Source organism: Glycine soja, chromosome 2 (genome assembly GCF_004193775.1).
Source record: "Glycine soja cultivar W05 chromosome 2, ASM419377v2, whole genome shotgun sequence".
Lineage (NCBI taxonomy): Eukaryota > Viridiplantae > Streptophyta > Magnoliopsida > Fabales > Fabaceae > Glycine > Glycine soja.
This window is the reverse complement of record NC_041003.1, coordinates 47438951-47458921: the sequence shown is the minus strand read 5'-3', so window position 1 is coordinate 47458921 and position 19971 is coordinate 47438951. Positions and strand designations below refer to the sequence as shown.

Below are 19971 nucleotides of genomic sequence, written 5' to 3'. Positions count from 1 at the left end.
TTGTCTACTATGCTCTCCGTCTCTTCTATTCGGTGCGTCCATGCATGTGCTTTTTACATTTTAATTAATCCCCAGGATATTTTTATATTTTGACCTTTTAATATCAATAATAATAATATTATTATTAATTTTACATATTTTTTTTTTGTTGAACATTAATTTTACATTTTAGACTTTCTTCCTTCGCCTTCTTTATAGACAGCAACAGTAGATTACTCAAGAACCAACATCGACATACCACATTATATTTTAACATGCAGACAACAGCAGGCTGAAATTACAGTAAACTTTTTTTGTTTAGCACTAATAGGAAATGAATCAGTTTTTTTCATAAATTAAAATTAATTTATACTCATCAGCTTCTGGAAAATTAGATGAGATCTTTGTAGTACTAGAGTATTTGAATTGACTGATACATTGCATTATTCAGGAGACCCAGCATAAATTTTGTTCTCTTGCTAGCTCATGATTTTAATTCAAAAGATATTTACAGAAGTATCGACTATGAAGCAGAGAATCAACCCAATTCCTGTTGCCAAGGGATTTATAAATCTACAAAACACACGCACTAATTAGTCTGAAATAAAAAAATAAAAATCACATGACATAGAAATCACCAATTGTAGATTGACGACTACTTTTGTGCTGAGTGGCAAAAACAGCACCAATTTGATAATTAGTTTGAAAAGGACCCTCTTTTAGTAAATTGTTAAAATGGCCCTAATCCAGAAAATGACTCTTAACAACTAAATACATTAAGAAGGTGGGGAAGGAACTTCAAAAATAAAACAAAACAAATCCTCACACATACAATTTTGTGGAGAAAACAAAGACCAACAGAAAGTCAGACAATGGTCATACTAAGCCAAGTAGCCATAATCTGTTCCATCCGTTGGGTGTGCATATTGAGAGTGTTTAGTTTCATCTAAAATTCTTTAAAATTATTTTGAAAGATTACTCAACATGATTTTGAATAAATTTTCACAATTTTAGTTTCATTTTAAAGAATTAGTTCTGGATTCATTATTGATTCTAAGTTAACGTAGTGCATGTTTGGATACATAGTTGAATTGATTCCAGCTTCAAAGATTGCGGTGGATAATTGAAAAATTAGAAGCAACTAAGACTTGCTTTACTATGAATTTGAAAAAACAATTGAGTTGGCACCAATGCACCGCGTTCCAAACATACATATAGTTTTAATTTGAGTAGTTTTTGTGTTGGATAATTTTTTTTATGAGTTTTGCCGTTAATTTGCTTTTATAATATAAACACTCAAATTACAACACTTCAAAATGAATTCTATAAAATCAATTTTATTAGGACTCATCCAAACACTCACTGAATTGTTACATTTCATCATGGATTTAAGTAAACAGGGTTGCAGCTGGTTAATAAATTTTGACCCAATATATACTAAGTATTTGACTCACTATCACAGGATTATAAAGATTTAATTCTATGATCTTTAAAAGCAACATTACTGTACAATGGGAGATACTTAATTTGACTTATGTATCCCTGATGGCATGTGAATATACCAATATCTAACATCTATATTGGAACTATACTGTATAATTATTCTGCTTAATTGGCTATTTATATTTATGGCGAAAGGAGAAGGTTATACATAAGATTCAGGGAAAACAGAGGAGGATCCTTCAACCAAAACAACAAAAATGTAGCCAAGAAGTAGAACTTTCTTTGAAAGGTTTTCTATGGCAGAACTAAACATGTAAGCAACGCAAAACTACAGAAACTGAACAAAACGTAAGTGAAGTAAGATCAGCAACAGATCTATGAACACATATCTCATTAAAGACTGATACCGTGAAAATTGACAAGTCTCTCTAGCTTCCCAGAAGGCGTATCCAAATCCATGCCATTATGCATTATCACAATCTAAATATTGACAGTCCAAAAGGTTAGTAATTGGCAAACTGCATGTATATAAAATGTTACAAAGTAGCAAGTAGCACTTATATATGTTTGGTTGGGGATCATGGGATGGTTCAAGTTGCAGTTTCTGTGGACAAAACCCCCGATTTTTTTTGTAGAGTTCCATGAAAGTGCATGGATAAAGCATAATTTAATGTCCCATCCTAGATAAAAGCTTAAATAAGAATTGTATTTAACAAAAAATTATCAGCATCTTCCAGTATGTTTCCAAACTTATTCAACATTTTTAACTGTTGATTGCCAGTTATATCTGTGCATTATGGAAAAGTCTTTCTGCAAAACGTAATCGACACATCCTTATTATCATATCATGTTGTCGTGAACCTTTCTATACCATATTATCCTGTTTTCTTTAAATAATTTAATATTCGTACGTTATGCATATAGCAGAAAGTAAATGGTATAAATATGCTGATATATCGACTTTCCAGCTAGTTATTAAGGTTATTTTCTTGAGAATATCCACTTAATGTAACATTTTTTAACCAGCTTGTAGGAAGTTACCGAAGAATATTTTTAATATTGGGCAATTATAGTATTTTAGATTCATGAAGTCAGGAATCACATGTGATATTATGTAATTTGAAAGATTAAATTTTACATTTTTTTCTTCTTCAGATGAAAAGAATGTATACTAACAGAATGTATTATATATATATAAACCAAAAGAATTATATTGTATGGTCAGATCATTTTACCAAGGGCAGTGTTTACTGCTGTTTTGTCCGTTGAAGAGAATGTATTTGGAGAAGTAGGCTCTTCCACCACCAATTCACGACGAAATTCCTCATCATCATTCACTTCTGTTAATCTTGATATATTAAGACCATCTGAGTGCTTGCGCCATTCTTCAATTTTTTCCTTACATACCACACGGCACCCGCACTTCTTTATTGTTGCCTTACATGACTTAGAACAATTCTCCACAAAAAATATCAATTGGAGTTGGATTTGCTCCCCACTTAGATAATGCTGAATATATACATGATCAGCACTCAAGAATATAATATGGATGTAAGGGTCATTGAGTTTGTAAACCAAGTGTCCAAACTTGGATGCTATAGGAAACTTTGGGTCAGGGTCTCGATCAGGAGCTTTACAGACCCAATAATAAATGCACATTTCCTCATTTCCTGTAGAAGTTGGTCTCACATAAGATCGAGATGAGTCCTCCTCCTCCATATTTGAAGGTTCTAATACTAGGCATACTGCAATTCCCCACCATTTACTTAACTGGCAATCCTTAGGTACATCCACTGTTATTGATGTAACTGAATCACAACCCAACTTGTCATATGGATGATGTGATGAATCAATTGCAAGGCAGTTTTGATTGTCAAACCAACATGGAATTTCATTCCCTGGTATGATGAACCAAACCTCGGGCCCTTCAATCTGTTACAAGGATTTTTTTTTATATAAATTTAACTAGTTAATAAAAAAAGGTTTAACTATTCATTTTGGTTCCTACTGTTGCTCTTTTTTCTTTTTATCTCTGTATAAGAAAACTGTTAGTTTTAGTCCTTTGGTCCATTATTAATATTAATATAAGAGAACAACACTTCATGGTGGTGTAAAACTGGTATATAATTTTTCTAGCAATGATAAACTATTATTACAACAATTGTTCAAGAATTAAATCTTCAATTTTCTTGTACAGGGCTAAAACTTAAAATAATGGCAACTATAGGGACCAAATAAATAGTTTAACCTAATAAAAATAAGACAGAAACATTGGAGATAGAGGAAAGGAGGATGGAGTGTATAACAAACATACCGGATCCATACGTGATTGTGTCTCATATATCTTCCATAGCATTTCTTCATCCAAATTAAATGGTTTCAATTTAGGACAATTATTTGCATACAAGCCTTGTAAATTTGGTGGAAGCACTGGCAAGGATTCAAGTCTTGGGCAATCATTGAAGGACAAATTCTGCAACATAGAAAGATTAATAATGCACTGGGCAGGTGGGTTAACAAAATTGTTACCACTTAGATCTAAATCCTGCAACAATGATAGAGAACCAAGGTGGCTAGGAAATGATTCATCGTTAAGGTCGCAGTAACTTAAATCCAAGGACACCAAGGCAAGTAAGCTGGAAAGAGGAGGCATGGTTGACTCCTTCAGATTTGGTTGCCTCATAAACTTTGAGATCCATAGAAGCAAGTTTTGTGAGTTGGGTGCTAGTTCTTTCCTTCCACCAAAGGAGAGCTCTTTAAGTTTTTCTAAACGAACTTTTGATAAAGTAATTTCTCTTATAGCTGTGCCACTCACATCAAGCTCCTCCAAAGACTCATTTTCATTCAAACCATTAGGCAGTGTTGACAATCTTGAGCAGCCAGAAATGTTGAGTTTTCTAAGAGATTTCAAATTGCAAATAGAATTTGGTAGGCAAAGAAGATTTATGCAATTCTCCACACTAAGCAGTGATAAAGATTTCATATTCTTTCCAAATTCTGGGAGTTTTTTAACCTTTGAGCAGCCAGAAAGAATCAATTCCTCCAAAGAATCCATTTCCAATTTTCTTGGCATGATTTGAAGATTTTTGCAGTTCTTCATGCACAATACAACAAGTCTCTTGTGCTGTCCAACTGAAGGGTGAACCTCAACAAGGTTTATACAACCTATAAGAAGCATTCTTTCAAGACATGGAGCCCCAGAAACTATTGGAGTTTGAATTAGATCTTCAGAATAGCTCAAATCAATGAACTTCAGCTTTGCAAAAGCCTGACCAATCAGAACAAAAAGTAAATGATTATGAGAGAGTATGAAAAATTAATTAGCTTTTCAAGACATTATATATACTAGTATTAAGTTAAAACAAGATCTTAATTGAACTACTGACTTGATTTCCATTCCAAATATTTTTTATTTTGCTGGAATACATTTTCAACTCTACAAGTTCATCTAGCTGCACACCAAGCGGCAGAGTTTCCAAAGAAAAGTCATTCCACTGAAGAAATTTCAATGAACTGCAAAGACATTTGAGGCCACGAGCAAGTTTTATAGGAAAACTTATGATAAGTAGCCGAAGATTATACATCCTTGAGAATGCTTCAGGATCCCAGTTTGCTTCGTCCTTTTCGGGTGAGTTCAAAGCTATGCCTTCAATCGATTCATTTTCCTAGCAGAGGATAATGTAGATAAAATTGAGACATATGATAAGGAATTGAAATATAGAGTAAATAGTGAATGTAGTATAATGGATTTTTACATTATCATTCAATCACAAACCACTAAGATTATTGATTCTATTATAATTACCTTCAATTTCATGGCAATGATCCAACTAATTAAGAATGTAAAATTATGCAGACAATACATAAAAATTAAACTCTACAATATAAATGAATTGAAATTTAGTTAAAAAAAAATAATCTTACCCTACTGTATTTTAATACTTGATTTGTGTCCTCTAGAGACCATAACCTACTACGTTTTCCAGCATCTACATGAGATTCTTCTATAACAATTTCCCTTGCTGTTTCTTGAAGCAAGTCATGCATCCCTATAGTAAAGCCATCGTAAGTTGCCAATGATTTTTCAACTAGAAGTTCAATTCCAACTGCTGGATAGCGGTCACAAATTTCTAGAGTTTGTGTTGCAAGCTCTTTTACCCTCCCTTTGAAGAAGCATGCAATATCAAGAAACAAAGCTTTATGACATCGTGGTAACCCATTGTAGCTTATTCTAAGCGATTTCATCACAATATGACTGGCAGAGACTTCTTTTATCATATCCACAACTTCTCTCCATTGGAATTCACTTCTTCCACAAAGAAATGAACCTAAAAGCTCCAAGGCCAAAGGAAGGCCTCCAGCATGTTTGGCTACAACTTTTGACAACTCCAAATAATGCTCTAGAGGTTCATCTCTTTTGAAGGCTTTCTGACTCAAGAGTTGAAGGGATTCATCCGAATTTAAGAACTCAATGTTGTAATTTTCAACTACTCCATGTGATATTAATACTTGTGTGTCTCTTGTTGTGATTATAACTCTGCTCCCACGTCCAAACCATTCTACCCTCTTAGCCAAATTATCTAGTTGGCTAGTGTCATCAACATCATCAAGGATAAGTAAAACTTTCTTCTCGGATAAAAGGTTTATTATTGTGTTCTTTCCTTCGTCCAAATCGATAATTTCTAAGCCTTTTATTGCCAAATGAGACAGAAGTTTTGTTTGCAAGCGAAGCATGCCATTGGTTTCTCTAGAAATCTCTCTAACGTTGTCAAGGAAGCAGCTAACATCAAACTGATCCTTGATTTTCTGGAAGACAACTCTCGCTACTGTTGTCTTTCCAATGCCACCCATGCCCCATATTCCGATAAAGCGAACGCCCTCCGATTCTATGCTTAGAAGTGAATCCATTTTCTTAACTCTAGAGCCAATTCCAATTAGCCCATCATTGAAAGATGGCATTTTAGGACGAAGTTTTGTCCATACCGATTCAACAATATTTTCAATGAGCTCTGTTTGATGCCTGCAGAGTGTGGATGAAGTTTTCATATGTATGTTTCACTAAAACAATGTATATATACAACAGACATCTATCAAGGTTGTGACTGAGACAAATACTAAAATTAAATTATTTCAATAATCGATGTATAATTGATTGTAAGTAGAATAAATATTTATTTAAGAAATTTTACTAAAGATATATTTGGTTCGTTCAAAAGTATGTATTTTATAATGTAAACTAATAATAAGAGATGAAGTTTGCTGAATTTTAAAAATAGAAAGACTTAATTTGCTGGAGAAAAAATTGAAGAGACTAATATTTTACATTATCAAAATTAAAATGAAAAAAAATGTAATTAAGCAAAAGGAAACAGAAGAAGTATAGTTGCTAAAAGAAAAAATAATGCAGGAAAAACTTACTGATAATGTTTGGACTCCCAACCAGGAATTTGGCCAAGTTCCTTCAAGGAATCTCTCCATTTTTGCACCTTTTCTGTGTCTTTCCCAGATCTTCTTTCATGTTTCTTAAAAGCCTCATAAAAACTCTGGGTCTTCTGGTGTTGAACCTCACCAGGACTAACCCCATAGAAGACTGGAAAAACTTCCCTCCCCAGAACTCTATTTGATTCAAGAATTTTGTTGAGCTCATCCAAACACCAAGAGGAAGAAGCATAGTTCTCAGAGAGAATGACTATGGCACCAAGGGACTCCTCAATTGCTTTAGGGAGTTCTTCTGCAATCGCATCTCCTTTCTCGAGTTGTTTGTCATCTCGAAAAGCTATGATTCCCTTTCGCACTAACGCAGCGTACAAGTGATCTGTAAAATCTAAACGGGTGTCTTCTCCTCTAAAACTCAAGAAAACATGGTATGTCCATCGCCAAGAGTTTGAGGAAGATTCTCCACGTAACATGTTGAAGCTTTCACGTTCACAACCTACTCAAGAACAATACTTTGCAGCTTTGGTAACATGTTTTTTGCAGAAAGAAGATGCATGCTTCCCTTTGGCCTGGATTCATCAAGTGTTGTTTAGGTTCACGGCGCGTTGTTCGAATTATATGGTTCTCTAATGTGCACTTAGTCTTCTTCGCCAGAAGAAGAAGACACTAAGCAAGCTTTAAATTATGTTTAACTAAACCATTTGATAAGGTCAAATCTATTGATGGACGGCTCATCATATTCTATATCTGAATTTCTTCTTAAAATATTTCTCACATTATTATTGTTATTCTTTTAGTTTATAACTTTGTTATGCGGTTGTACGAGTCTGTATGTTGATGTAGGCACATATCAATGAAAATAAATCTCCATATAAAAATGTTACATGATACTCAGTATTGTTATTTGACATCAAGAGAAAGAAAGAAGAAAAAAAAATATAAAATATAATAGAATTTATAATGTGATAAAAAGAGATAAAAATAAATAAAAAAGTATTTAAAAAAATAAAATATTTGTATTATTATTCATTTATAAATTTAACTACCATATTATAGTGAGATGAGGGAATATATAGGTAAAAAGGTAAACGGTGGTTATGTAAGGAAGTTATCAACTGAGAATTCTATTAAATTGATTGAATTGAAGATAATCTCTTGTCTTATTACTTTGAACCTTGCTTAGAATGCTCGGGAATAGATTGAATTCTATAAATAATATAAATAAATGTGTCTAAATACTTCTATTTAGCTATACTTATTACATTTTTTTTCTTCTTAAAAAGCCATACTTATTACGATACTAGACTACTAGAGGATGAAAGTTTGACTTCTATCACAATTAGTTACAGTAGTTTTTGCAGAGTCGGCAAATGTACTTGGTTGTGTAAGAGTGCCGTCTTCACGAAGTTTAACAACTCGTACTCTTTCGGAAATTATGAGACGATCGATTAATATTAGGTTTTTACTAAAATAAATAAAAAATTATGAGAAAATTCGATAGAAGAAAATGGGTTGGTATTGGAATATCTTTAACTTTCCCCTAAAGTAATTTCTTTCTCATCTAACTATCTTCTTATTACATGATTAACATCCAATTCTCTTGTTTAGCTTATCCTTAATTTCTTGCCAGGCTTTATTCTTAGTTATGAACCAGAATTTCTTAGACGAATAAATTAGTAATTGTACAGTTATTGAATTATAACATTTTAAATACCAATTTAGCATTTGCAAATTTAAATTTAAATTACTAAACAATCCTGAAGAGAGCTCGTCACAAGAGAGCATTACAAACAAATTCAACAATTCAATTCATGTAAAAGAAAACAGAATTTTTTTTATATCTATAAATTTACATTTCAATCACACCATAAACTCATAAAAATAAAAAATAAAAACCACACCATAAACCAAATTAATATTTAATCTGTACAACTTATTTCCTCTTGGCTAAAGCTGGTGCCTATATGTACCCCCAGCACCAGAGAGGAGCCAAAGTCACAGCTGAAAATGCTAAATTCATTTTTGTCTTAAGAGCAATCTCATGGGAATATTATGCTTCATAGCTAAAGTTATATAAGTAGTTATTATTATTATTACTTCGGCTAAGGAGGGGGCTACACAGCCAGCTTCAACAATCAACAGAAAATCTTTAATCTGTTAGGATCATCGCCATTCGCTGATGATTCATCGGTAGATACATATATTTCATGACCATAAACCATTGCAAGACAAATGGTAAGAGATTTACAAATATGAAGAGTATAATATGGGCAGGGCAACTGTCGATTCAGTGATAGTGTAATTACTTAGAAACAAACTTAAGATAGATGTTGTAACAGCACAGACCAAAATAGAGTCGAAGTCATCAGAAAAACAAGCTACCCCAAGCTGCTATAAATGCAAAGCCGCCAAATGGAGCCATGGTTGAATATTTTCTGTCTTCAAGAAATGCGACAGTATAACACCTAAAAAATCAACATTTACTTCAATATCATAAAGATGAATACAGCTTAATGGTCATTCGAAATTTTTTACCCATATTTCCTACCAAAAATCAGCATGCAGCAAGACAATATTGTTGTAGGCTAGTCTAATTTATAGGACAAATGTATTCTATATGCAACAGCTGAAAATCACAGCAGACCACATTCTAAGTGAATTGCTGAACCATCTGACATAAGATACTTCAAAATCTGACACAAAACATGAAAAACCCTTAGAGTGTCATGTTTTTGGTTTCCTAGAGAGATTCAAAGAATAAATTCTTCTTCTCAAGTTAAAAACCATCCAACCTGCTCATCACCAAGTCAAGTAAAAACACTACTGTTGGATAATTCATAACTGCTTCAAACAATGGGATGTAAATTCTAGAACTTTGCACTCCTTGTGGCAGGAAGATAATGAAAGTCAGATCACAGATAAATATGTTAGTATTTTCCAAACTTCAATCAACAAATAATTCTCACTCTGATCTGTGTATTTCATGGGATTACTGGGACTGGGACTCACCAATCATAAATAGGGAGCAAAGAAATGTCCTAGATCTGTTTGCAAACAGCTGCATTCTTCAGTTTGGGCAGTCAAAAACTCAAATTGCTAGTTTTTCTATTTCCTTTTCCCCACTAAAAAGCATGCCTTAAGAATCTTAGAACACACTCACATCACCCTTCTACCTAAGTAGACAACCTAACTTTGTTGAGGTATTATAGGGTTGTAAGTCCCTGTAATAATATTTACGAAGTCACATCCCACAGCATTGTCAACCATTTGATATGATATAATTTGAGCATATCTCTGTGAAGATAGCAGGTGCCCTGCTCATCTTCTGAAGCACCAGGTTAACCGTGCCTTGGTTGACATCCCAGACTCTGAAGTTAGTGATTTGATTTTTATAGAGTTTGGACCCAGACTTTGATTTAGTAAAAGCAATTATACCTGATTCCGTCATTAACATAAATAACTTAGTTTTCCCTTCAGCTCTGAGGACAAAATTATGCAGCAATTCCCTTCCCATGTTGAAATGAATGTCTCACTTCTAATCACTTTGCCATGGATCCCTTGGACCAACAGCTCAAACCTAATACTTCAGACAATATCTGTGATACCCAACCTAGCTTTTATACGTGCAACCAAGACAATGAAATAAACTCTTCATCCTCAACATCAATGTGGCAATGGCTCACCCTTTTCAAAAAATAATCCCCTTATCCCCCTAAATAAATAAATATAACTAGTTCCAAAATAAGCATCACAAATAGTTGGAAGAGAATTCCATGGCACAATAGAAACGTAGTCATTTAAATAGCAAAGGTTGAGATAGCACTTACGTCCCAGAGAAGACCAAGATACCAGCGGTCAGAAGGCCTCCAAACTGCAAAAAAGAAAATGATGAATTGATTACTGAAAAAAAAATGTTGTTTTTATTTCAAAAACACTCTACACTCTACAGTGACCATATAATAGCAAAAGGGGCAAAAAGGGAAGAAAAAGTAGGAAAACTGAGAAATGGGAACTTACAACATTGGGGTGTTTTGTAATTGGGGCGGCAACTAAGGCAGCAGTGTGAACCAAATGGTAAAGCGAAGCTGTGTGCCAAACCTTCAGCAGACAGATTCCAATTAAAACAAGAACAAAAAATAAAGCTTTATGATGTAATAGAAATGAAAATGAATTGGGAAAAAGGGAGGGGTAGAAAGAACGAGACATCTTTGTAAGCAGGGTTTTGGGGCTTGAAGACGTGGGCACCATAGGTTCCCAATCCAAGTGCTGCCACTCCTGTAATGTTTCAGTTTCCGTTTGAGTGAGTTATTATTGTTTCTGAAGAAAAGGGTATGAATTATTATGAAATTGAAAGAGTGAAGACGATGATGACAAAGAAATTGTACCTGAAATCGCAGCAACTTTGTGCCACAACTGAGGATCCATTGACTTCACCGCAAACGCAAACCAAAGTATAATTATGTACTCTGTATGAATTATTTCTTTCTTAAATTTACTTAAGGCAATGGCGTGCCATTAGCTACGAGGAATAGGATATAACTGTTGCTTATAAGCAGTATTTTTGTTCCAAGTAAATTTTACAGTAGGTTTTTTTAATCTAAATCATAGTTTTAATTCTTTAAAGTATTTTTTTTTATTTTGGTCACTAAAAAATTAAAATTGAAATAACCTTTTTAATAATATCTTGAAAATTAATATAGATCTTTTAATTTTTTTTGTATTTAACTAAAAAAATTATTACATCAATAATAATATCTTATTTCAATCACTAACATAATCTTTTTAATTTTAGTATTCTATAAATTTTGTAGTACTAAATTAAAAATATTTTTGCAAATAAATGATTATAGAAGCTTAATTATATTTACAATTTATTTTAGTGACAAAAAAATATTAATTAATAATATTTTATTTCAGTCACTAAAGCATCGAAAGGAAAAAAAAACAATGGTATTTTATGAAAGAAAAGATTATTTAATTTGAAGTGATTAAGTTATAATTAAGATAAATAGTATTATAAAATATATTTTATTATTTATTTAGTTTTACTAATTAGCTTATTACATATTAAAAAATATTTTTTAATTATATGAGAAATTTTAATTAAAAACTTATTAACATATTAAGATTTTAAAAGAATTTATTTTTATTTAATCTTTCCTTTGTGAATCCTTAATTGTCCTAACAATCCTTAATTTCTCATTGTAATTTTCCGTAATTATAATACTCTTTCTTCTCTATTTTCTTTCATTTTTATTTCTCTTATTTATTTTGCATGTTAACTAAGTATTAAAGTTTTAACTCTTGGTGAGTTTACATGCACCAAATACAATGTATCCACTTGTATCCCTCTCCAAATTTTGGTGACTCAATTCCCAAACTAGTTCCTACATTTTTACAGTAAAATTTTCTTTTGGCTGCATATCATCTCTGGGTAAATAACTGGTAAAAGGAGTAATACACAAAGCCATTTGATCAATCAGTCATTACGTTTGGCGCATATCACAAATTAACCAAATCCTAAGAATCCTATGATATGGCCAAATACAAGTGTACATGCAAAGCAAAATAAAAACTAAAAACAGTACACCCTTGGAGAGTTTGAAGGAGGAAAAAGAAAACTAAACAACTAAACAAGAAAGAGAAAGACAAACAAGAGTAGGACCAAAACCCTAGTGTTTAATGAGCAGAGTGGCTTGTGGATGTTTTCTTAAAATCAATCTTGTCAACCTTAACCTCTCCATCAATAAGTTCGTATACATAAACCACAACTCGCAGACCATCGATGTCCATAAGGACAAAGCTTGGGTTCACATCATAAGTGATGCTGCTGTAGGCACCTGTTGCAGAACCTGGATTTATAACCACACCTCCCTCGTGTTTGTAAGCTGTAAATTGATGGGTGTGACCTGTGACAAGGATGTCTACATCGAGCTGCCTCTGTAGCATTGCCAGTGAGTCTAGGTCTCCCCATGGAATAACCTTCACAATCATTAAAGATTCATAACTATCATATACCAATGCATAATATAGCACAGTTTAAGTTTCGACTAAACAGAACCAGTAACAGTTTCATATAAAATCCAATCACAGGAGGAATATAATTGGATGGAAAAAGTTGCAGCTGGAACAAAAAAATAAAACAGATGTAAATTGCACCTGTTAAACACCATCAAGCAAGATAAGAAAGAGAATAAATAAACCTATACAAGCGCAACCTAAAGTGGCAGAATGAAGTAAAACATTCAGCTCAGGTTAAAGCGGTTAGCTGTAGCAAGGCCCAAAGTAATATACAGGAATGACTTGCTATCCAACCCACAAACTTTTTATAGTTGCCTAAAATCATAGACCTTTGATCAGAAAACCCAAAGTGCAGCATCCAACAAGTGCCACAAAATATTATCTAGAAGGGGTTTGGGATGTGGGGGCATGTTGGAATACAGGGTCAATCTTGTGGGTTGTAATTGAAATTTAAAAACCTCTGACTTAATCACAAATAAGTCCCTAGTCATGGATCTTATCCATTCATTTTTGTACTAAGAAAAAAGGTAATTTCCTTATGATTCACCCATGCTCCCAATTTTCTTAGGTCCATTTAAGAAAAAACAGGGCAAATAATATCAGTCTCAAAATCAGACCTGATGACCATGGCATAGTCCCAGCTTAAATTGGCCAATGGTTAGTGTTTTGGTCTCCGGATATTTTGTCTCTTCATCATACTCACCACGAGTTATATGCAAGTCTGGACAAAGAGTCTTTAAGTAGTCATGAATTTCCTGAAGATGAATGAAGTAAAATTAGCTTATGCGTTCAACCATTAAAAACACATAATTCTATATCATACAAGTTAATGTGAATAAAATAAACAGCATATAAAAATATAGAACCATAACAAATGTACTGAATTATTTTTAGTAGATGCAGATGGATAATTGATGTAACACAGAGGGGGTAGATAATGCATGAAAAGAAGTTGTGCTACAAGAATGTGACAGTATCCATGCTACCAATGGCAGAATAGTAAAACAACATAAATCATTATTTAAACCCCTTCTGTTGTTATAAATAACATGGTTTCCCTGATATTAACAGATTTGGTAACCAGTTTTAAATTCATAAGAAAATGATTTTGGTTACAGAAAAAAAATGTTTCATAATATCAATAAGAAAACAGGATGGGGGGAGACAATGAACAGCTTTCAATTTTCCCTATGGAAATGGTAAATAATGCATGCTACACAAAAATCAAGGAGCATCCCACCAGGCTCTAACATGGCATCACCACCGGCCATGGGATTACAAACCTTCCATGCAGACACCCAGGATTACCCAGTTTTACAAATTTTTCAATATTCATCAATCTTCTACCTAAGAAGCATGAACAATGACAAAGACACAGGACACAACACATACAAGGTGAGTGTGACAAAACAAAATTTGATGTTTCCTAATTTCTACAGCTAAATGTTATAGTACACACATTGTAATGAGAGATAACCTTTCTGAATGAACTCAAATCTTACAGCTACAAGGGTTTAAGAGAAAAACATTTCATTGTCAAAAGACAAAAAGGCAAGATAAAAAAAATCTGAACCTTCATACCCATGTCCCCTGTGCTTTCATAATATATAAGTTGAAAACTATAAAGTAGAGACAACTGATTATATTCCAATGCAGCATGACAACAGTCAAAACTGAATCAGAAATAATTATTTCAATAAGCTGGACATACTTTAATACATAAATTTCCAGTACAAATTATGTGCTGGATCTTGCCAGGGACAAGCATGGATTTGAACTTAGCAGGAAGATCAGGAGCCCTGTGGGGTATGTGCAAATCCCCCAGGGCCAAAACCAGCACCATCCTCAACAATCAAAAACTGAAAGTTGACTTAGAGAACCTGCAGAAACAATGTATTGCCCATAAACAAAAGAACAACGACTAACAGCTAAAACAGTTTATCCAAGATAAAGTATAACACAGGATATACACAGTACCATGTTCTGTAATCAGATATTCAAATAAAAGTCAGTTTGCCAACATATAACCTGCTTAAAAAATGAAATGAAAATTGTATACTATATGCATATAACATTCTATTAATCTTAGAATTCCTGCACATAAACAACTTTCTTGCTTGAAAAGAAAAAAGAATCCGACCCTCAGCATACCTGGTTAGAAAGAGCAACCCAGTTGGTGATTTCTGGCAAGTCTAATAATAGTCTATTACTTGTACAGCAAGAAGCTGAACTTGAGAAACAAAATTAAAACATTTCCTCCAATTTATACAAAATAGCCCGCTTCACCAATTTTCCATTTACCTACGAACATAATAAAGGCATATTTCACAATTACAAATCCACCTTTGTCAGCACAGAAACTATGTGCGTCTCAATTTGAATTCACACGAAATTCATTTTGTCACCAAAAGTGAGGAGCAACCTAATTACCCAATTCTCGGAAACCCAAAACAAGCTTTAGAGTTAGGCCACCTGGTAGTACAGTACAGTTATTACTTATTACTAATTGGTTTGTTCCATTTTCTGGGGTAAGATTCGTGAAGAATCTCAACGATCCGAAAAAACAAAAACAAAAGTATAATGTGATCAAAACGATTAGAAACATGACTAATTTAAGCTAATCGAAAAAAGCGAAAAATGGATCGGAGTCAAACAAACGCATCAGATCCCTAAACAACCCACAGTCATAACAAGTTGCACACTCAACAAACGAAATTAAAATCAACAAATAAAATAAAAACAATGAGTGTAATATAAAGAAGAAGAAAAAAATTATAAGAAGCGAAAGGGTATAGAAAGAAGATCAAAGAATGATTGAAGCAAGAGAGAGAACCTGAGGAGAAGAAGCCACGTTGGTTGGTGATCGGTGAGATCGAGAGTGAGTCCACCCTAAGTTGGCCGGTACAATCCAAACCCAAACCCAAACCCCAAAATACGTCAATTCACAATTTCATTCTATTCATTATTAATTAATTGACAAAACCAAAGAGAAATTAGATTGACAAGTTTAATTTTACCCCTGTTTACAATTAATAAAATATAAAATAAAAAAGTTGAATATAAAAAGTTTAAAAGGGACTTTTATTATTATTTACTAGGGAAAAAAGACGCTGTGACTAATTTTTTCCCATGTTTTTTAAATAAAAATAAATATATTAGAAATTAGTAAATGGTTTACTAAGATAATTGTAGAAATAAAATAATAACTTGTGAATGTAATTATGAGAATAAAATAATTATAAAAATGTATACATTAAAATATTTTATTCTTTTTATATATATATATAGTTATAGATAAAAAAATGTATGATGGCATATGATAACTTTTTTTTTTAATAAGTAATAGAAAGAGAGAGAAAATTGAGAGAAAATAAGTTGAAAGTGTTAAAATAGCCTTATAATTTTTATTAGTTGACAGTATTTTTTAAGTGAATAACTATTAAATCCAAAAATTAAAGCTCAAATATTTCAAGTAAATGTCTAAGCATATTAGTGTTAAAATAATTAATCATTATTATTATTAGTTGAAAAATAGACATTATGTGTCTTGTGTGCCTGTGATCTTAATTTTATTTTTTTAGTTAGATGTAGTTGAAATAATTGTTATGTTAAAAAGGTATGAGACAATAATTACTTGTAATTGTTGGGGGTTTTAATATTAGTTAAAGGATAAATTTGGAATAATAAATGTTACGAAATAAGGTAATTTTTTTATATTAATAGCTATTGATTTATTAATTAAATTTATTTTTAAGATTTTTAAAGATGAATTTTTTTAAATACTTATATTTTTCTTTTAATTTTTACTTTTATAATGTTAATAATATTTTTTATTAATTCAATATTTTAAAATTTACTTTTTTTACACAATTGGAACATCCTCTCTTTCTTTAGTTTCTCCAATATGAAAATATAGTATTATTTTAATAATTAATACTAGTATCAGTGTCTGTAATTGTTTTCAAGATTACATTTTAATAAGATAAAATCGTGAAAGAACTTTTATTAATTTAAACTAGAAAAAAAATCATAAACTTAAATAAATTGAAAATTATACATAAGATTAAATTAATGTTTTCTTTTATAATTCTACTACTGCGTAGCACGGATAATACCGTTTGCTACGCGTTTATTGTATCAATTAACAAACGATAGACACACGTACACACACATATATATATATGTGTGTAAAATGAACAATTAATTAAAATTATTAAATATAACTATGTTTACTATAATAAATTAACAAAACAACATATATGTATTTGAATGTGTTCTATTGCATATATAATTATACAATCGTGGTTGAATTTATTATAGTCAAATGATACGACAAGTTATATTAACATATTAGTGTTTTATGTAATCAAAAATTCAAATACACAAATATATATCTCTAAAAATATTTATTTAGTGTAAACTACATAATATAAATATTAAAATAGCCTGCATTGGTTGCGTTCTGTCTATATGCATGTTTAGAAAAGAATTTATGTGTATGATTATTTTTCTTAAAGAATAAATAATAAATTATGAGACAAAATAATCACTTATGAAACAATTTGAAAATTTTGCTTATATTTATAATTTTTAAATAACAGATTAGATGAGGTAGAATCAATTACTTCTATCACAATAAAACAATTTAAAAATTCTACTTATATTTATTAAAACATTAAAAATGATCTTATTATGGACAAGAAGAAGAGAGATTATAATTCCAAAAAAGTTTGAAAAAAAATAGATTACGGTGTGATAAGTTTAAACTATCACAAAATGGTGTTAGTTCAAATTAGATGAAAAAATAACATTAATTTTTTTTTTATAAAAAATTAAAAAAACCAAATTGATAATTTTAAAAAGAGAGGAACCAAATTAAAATTTTAAAACTAATAAAGGAAAAAAAATATATATATATATATATATATATATATATATATATATATATATATATATATATATATATATATATATATATTAACCTTATTTATTTTATTCTTACTCGGTTTAAAGATGCCAAAGCCAAACATAATTTGGCCACTCAATTTAAATGAATAACATAACAAGTGCTAAACTACTTCTCTCGTTGGTCTCCGAACTCACTTGGAATTAGTTACACTCTCTTCGACTTCGTAGTTACTTTGGCACAAGGTTCCTATTGGTCAAGTGGTCAAAAGAAAAGAAGGAGAGTAATAGTTATGTTCTTGACTTTCTACCTTCAATCAATCATATCAAGTGGACTTCTTAAGTAAAATTATATCAAGGATTAAGAAGAAGAAAAGGAAAAAAAGAGTGAGTGATTTTCATGTGATAAGTGTGGATTGATGGCACTACTAGAAAAGCAAGATTTTACCATTGCAATACGACGTTGGTCCTTCGGGGATTTACGTACAATACGTGATGATATTTTTGTAAATACCATTGAAAAGAGTATTAAGTCATTGTTAACGTCTATTCCGTATTCGAAAGCCACCTTTCTACGTAGGTGATTTGGATAATACAAATGTAGAAATTAATGTAATTCTACAATGGACAATTGTTAACCGTTGTTAAAATTTTTTACTTTCAACAATGTTACAATAAAAAACGGTTAACCACCATTTTTAAATACCCATTTTGATCGATGTAGAAAATATGTTTTCTAATAGTGTGACGTTCAGTAATTCAATTTAAACGATGCTAAGTTGTCTATGACCCTATTATTTTGTTAGGGGCTTTAAAAATGTTTTTCATTTCTGTAAATATATGAATTTTTTCACAAAATATTTTTATTGGCTTAATTTTCATAGCTTAATTTTTTTTATAAAACTTTATAATCATAATAATAACATAGCATGCATTTTAATATATAACACCAATTGTTTTTTTGAAATGGCATGTGGTATATTATATCTAAATACATATCATATTAAAGAAATTACGGTAAAACATCGTGTGGACGGTGTACCAAACAAAAATATGCAATAACTTGTTAAGTCAGTCGTTACTTGTTAATTATACCAATAAGCTTTTCACACATTGCAATAATCTTTGTTAATAATCATTTCGTGTGGACAATTGGACCAAAGATAATCCCTGTTACATGCATGGTTTGAATTTTTGTAGTTAGTTAAGACGAGAGGTTGATAACAAAAATAAAATGAATATAACAATTAGTTAAAAATAATTCAATGTTCACGAGAAATTAGGTACTTATCCGTTCTTTTTTACAGAAGATACTTAAAATTAGTAATATTCTATTATTGTGATTTGCATATAATGATTCATTTTATGATAAATTTTTATTAAAAAAATTAATATATATTTTAGCTTCCAGGCATTATTCTCGTGTTCTTAAGCAAAGATATATTTACATAATTTCTTTTGAAATAATTCTTTACCCAAGTTTCTTAAAATCCTAAGTTTTTTATATTTCATCAAGATTAAGTCTTTTTATTCTTATTCTATAATATCTAAAAAGCCTAAATATAACATCTTATAACTTGTAAAATTTTAATGGACAGCAATAGCGAGGATGCGATAAAGAAAAAACTGTCGACATAAGAAAAGGAAGTAAATGAAAAATTATATTTCACCCGTGAGCCGATAATAGTTGTGGAATTAATCAAAAGTTGCAACTGTGATGATGATGTCCAGCAATATCATCATCACAAATGGATGCTATTATGATTGCAACTGGAAGTATGCTATAGTGAAGGAGATGAATGAATGAAGAAGAAAATTCAAATTTATATTATGCCAATCATTTCCGCAATTCCGTGCTTAATTAGCAAAGAATTTTTCTCTTAATGAAACAATGAAAAGTTACAATTCAGTGGTTGGTAGGTTCTACCTCTACATGTAGAAGCTGATGGTTAAGTTTGCCACCTTCTATGAAACCACATGAAGAAATTCCAACAAGGGGAAAGGCTTCGATGGCAGATAAAAGTAGACAATTCAATGACGCAAATTTCATGATTCATATGCCTTAAAACTAGTCAAACACGATTTGGAATACTACTATTTATCAACTGTAGTGTACACTTAAATTTCTATAAATAGCACACACGTTGTTTCCCTATCTGCACAAACAAACAAAATCTAAGATAGTTT

At 31.4% G+C, this 19971-nt stretch overlaps 3 protein-coding genes across 5 annotated transcripts; all 3 read right to left on the bottom strand.

Annotated features, from left to right (window-relative positions):
• Positions 1-475: 475 nt before the first annotated feature.
• On the bottom strand, positions 476-7536 carry LOC114400210 (TMV resistance protein N-like). Of its 2 annotated transcripts, XR_003663908.1 has the most exons (7): positions 6841-7536; positions 5347-6442; positions 4809-5087; positions 3737-4690; positions 2658-3354; positions 1830-1902; positions 476-552 (listed from the first exon to the last, which is right to left on the bottom strand). XR_003663908.1 is itself a non-coding variant. In XM_028362553.1 (6 exons), exons 1-6 carry the CDS (start codon positions 7329-7331, stop codon positions 1886-1888), a joined length of 3534 nt encoding a protein of 1177 aa, XP_028218354.1. In that variant the 5' UTR covers positions 7332-7536; the 3' UTR covers positions 1579-1885. The 2 variants fall into 2 exon arrangements, 1 of the variants encoding a protein (XP_028218354.1); XM_028362553.1 differs by lacking the exon at positions 476-552 and having other exon boundaries at positions 1579-1902.
• Positions 7537-8922: 1386 nt separating this feature from the next.
• Positions 8923-11390, bottom strand: LOC114400201 (transmembrane protein 256 homolog). The gene is made up of 5 exons (XM_028362540.1): positions 11244-11390; positions 11063-11133; positions 10876-10956; positions 10686-10729; positions 8923-9323 (listed from the first exon to the last, which is right to left on the bottom strand). The coding sequence occupies exons 1-5, from the start codon at positions 11281-11283 to the stop codon at positions 9224-9226; spliced, it is 336 nt and encodes a 111-aa protein (XP_028218341.1). The 5' UTR covers positions 11284-11390; the 3' UTR covers positions 8923-9223.
• Positions 11391-12287: 897 nt separating this feature from the next.
• LOC114400191 (vacuolar protein sorting-associated protein 29) lies at positions 12288-15841 on the bottom strand. 2 transcript variants are annotated; one of them, XM_028362519.1, is made up of 5 exons: positions 15713-15836; positions 15031-15180; positions 14591-14759; positions 13497-13634; positions 12288-12840 (listed from the first exon to the last, which is right to left on the bottom strand). In XM_028362519.1, the coding sequence occupies exons 3-5, from the start codon at positions 14720-14722 to the stop codon at positions 12538-12540; spliced, it is 573 nt and encodes a 190-aa protein (XP_028218320.1). In that variant the 5' UTR covers positions 14723-14759; positions 15031-15180; positions 15713-15836; the 3' UTR covers positions 12288-12537. The 2 variants fall into 2 exon arrangements, with proteins under 2 accessions (XP_028218320.1, XP_028218329.1); XM_028362528.1 differs by lacking the exon at positions 15031-15180 and having other exon boundaries at positions 15713-15841.
• Between the last annotated feature and the right edge of the window lie 4130 nt (positions 15842-19971).

Coding starts and splice junctions, on each gene's coding strand:
- LOC114400210 (XM_028362553.1), bottom strand. CDS start 7,331: ATGTTACGTGGAGAATCTTCCTCAAACTCTTGGCGATGGACATACCAT. Junction 6,443..6,840: donor TGGGAGTCCAAACATTATCA/GTAAGTTTTTCC, acceptor CACACTCTGCAG/GCATCAAACAGAGCTCATTG. Junction 4,691..4,808: donor ATATTTGGAATGGAAATCAA/GTCAGTAGTTCA, acceptor CTGATTGGTCAG/GCTTTTGCAAAGCTGAAGTT.
- LOC114400201 (XM_028362540.1), bottom strand. CDS start 11,283: ATGGATCCTCAGTTGTGGCACAAAGTTGCTGCGATTTCAG. Junction 11,134..11,243: donor CAAAGTTGCTGCGATTTCAG/GTACAATTTCTT, acceptor GAAACATTACAG/GAGTGGCAGCACTTGGATTG. Junction 9,324..10,685: donor ATCTTGGTCTTCTCTGGGAC/GTAAGTGCTATC, acceptor TTGATTTTTTAG/GTGTTATACTGTCGCATTTC.
- LOC114400191 (XM_028362528.1), bottom strand. CDS start 14,722: ATGGTGCTGGTTTTGGCCCTGGGGGATTTGCACATACCCCACAGGGCT. Junction 13,635..14,590: donor CTGGAAATTTATGTATTAAA/GTATGTCCAGCT, acceptor ATTCATCTTCAG/GAAATTCATGACTACTTAAA. Junction 12,841..13,496: donor GACTATGCCATGGTCATCAG/GTCTGATTTTGA, acceptor ATGATTGTGAAG/GTTATTCCATGGGGAGACCT.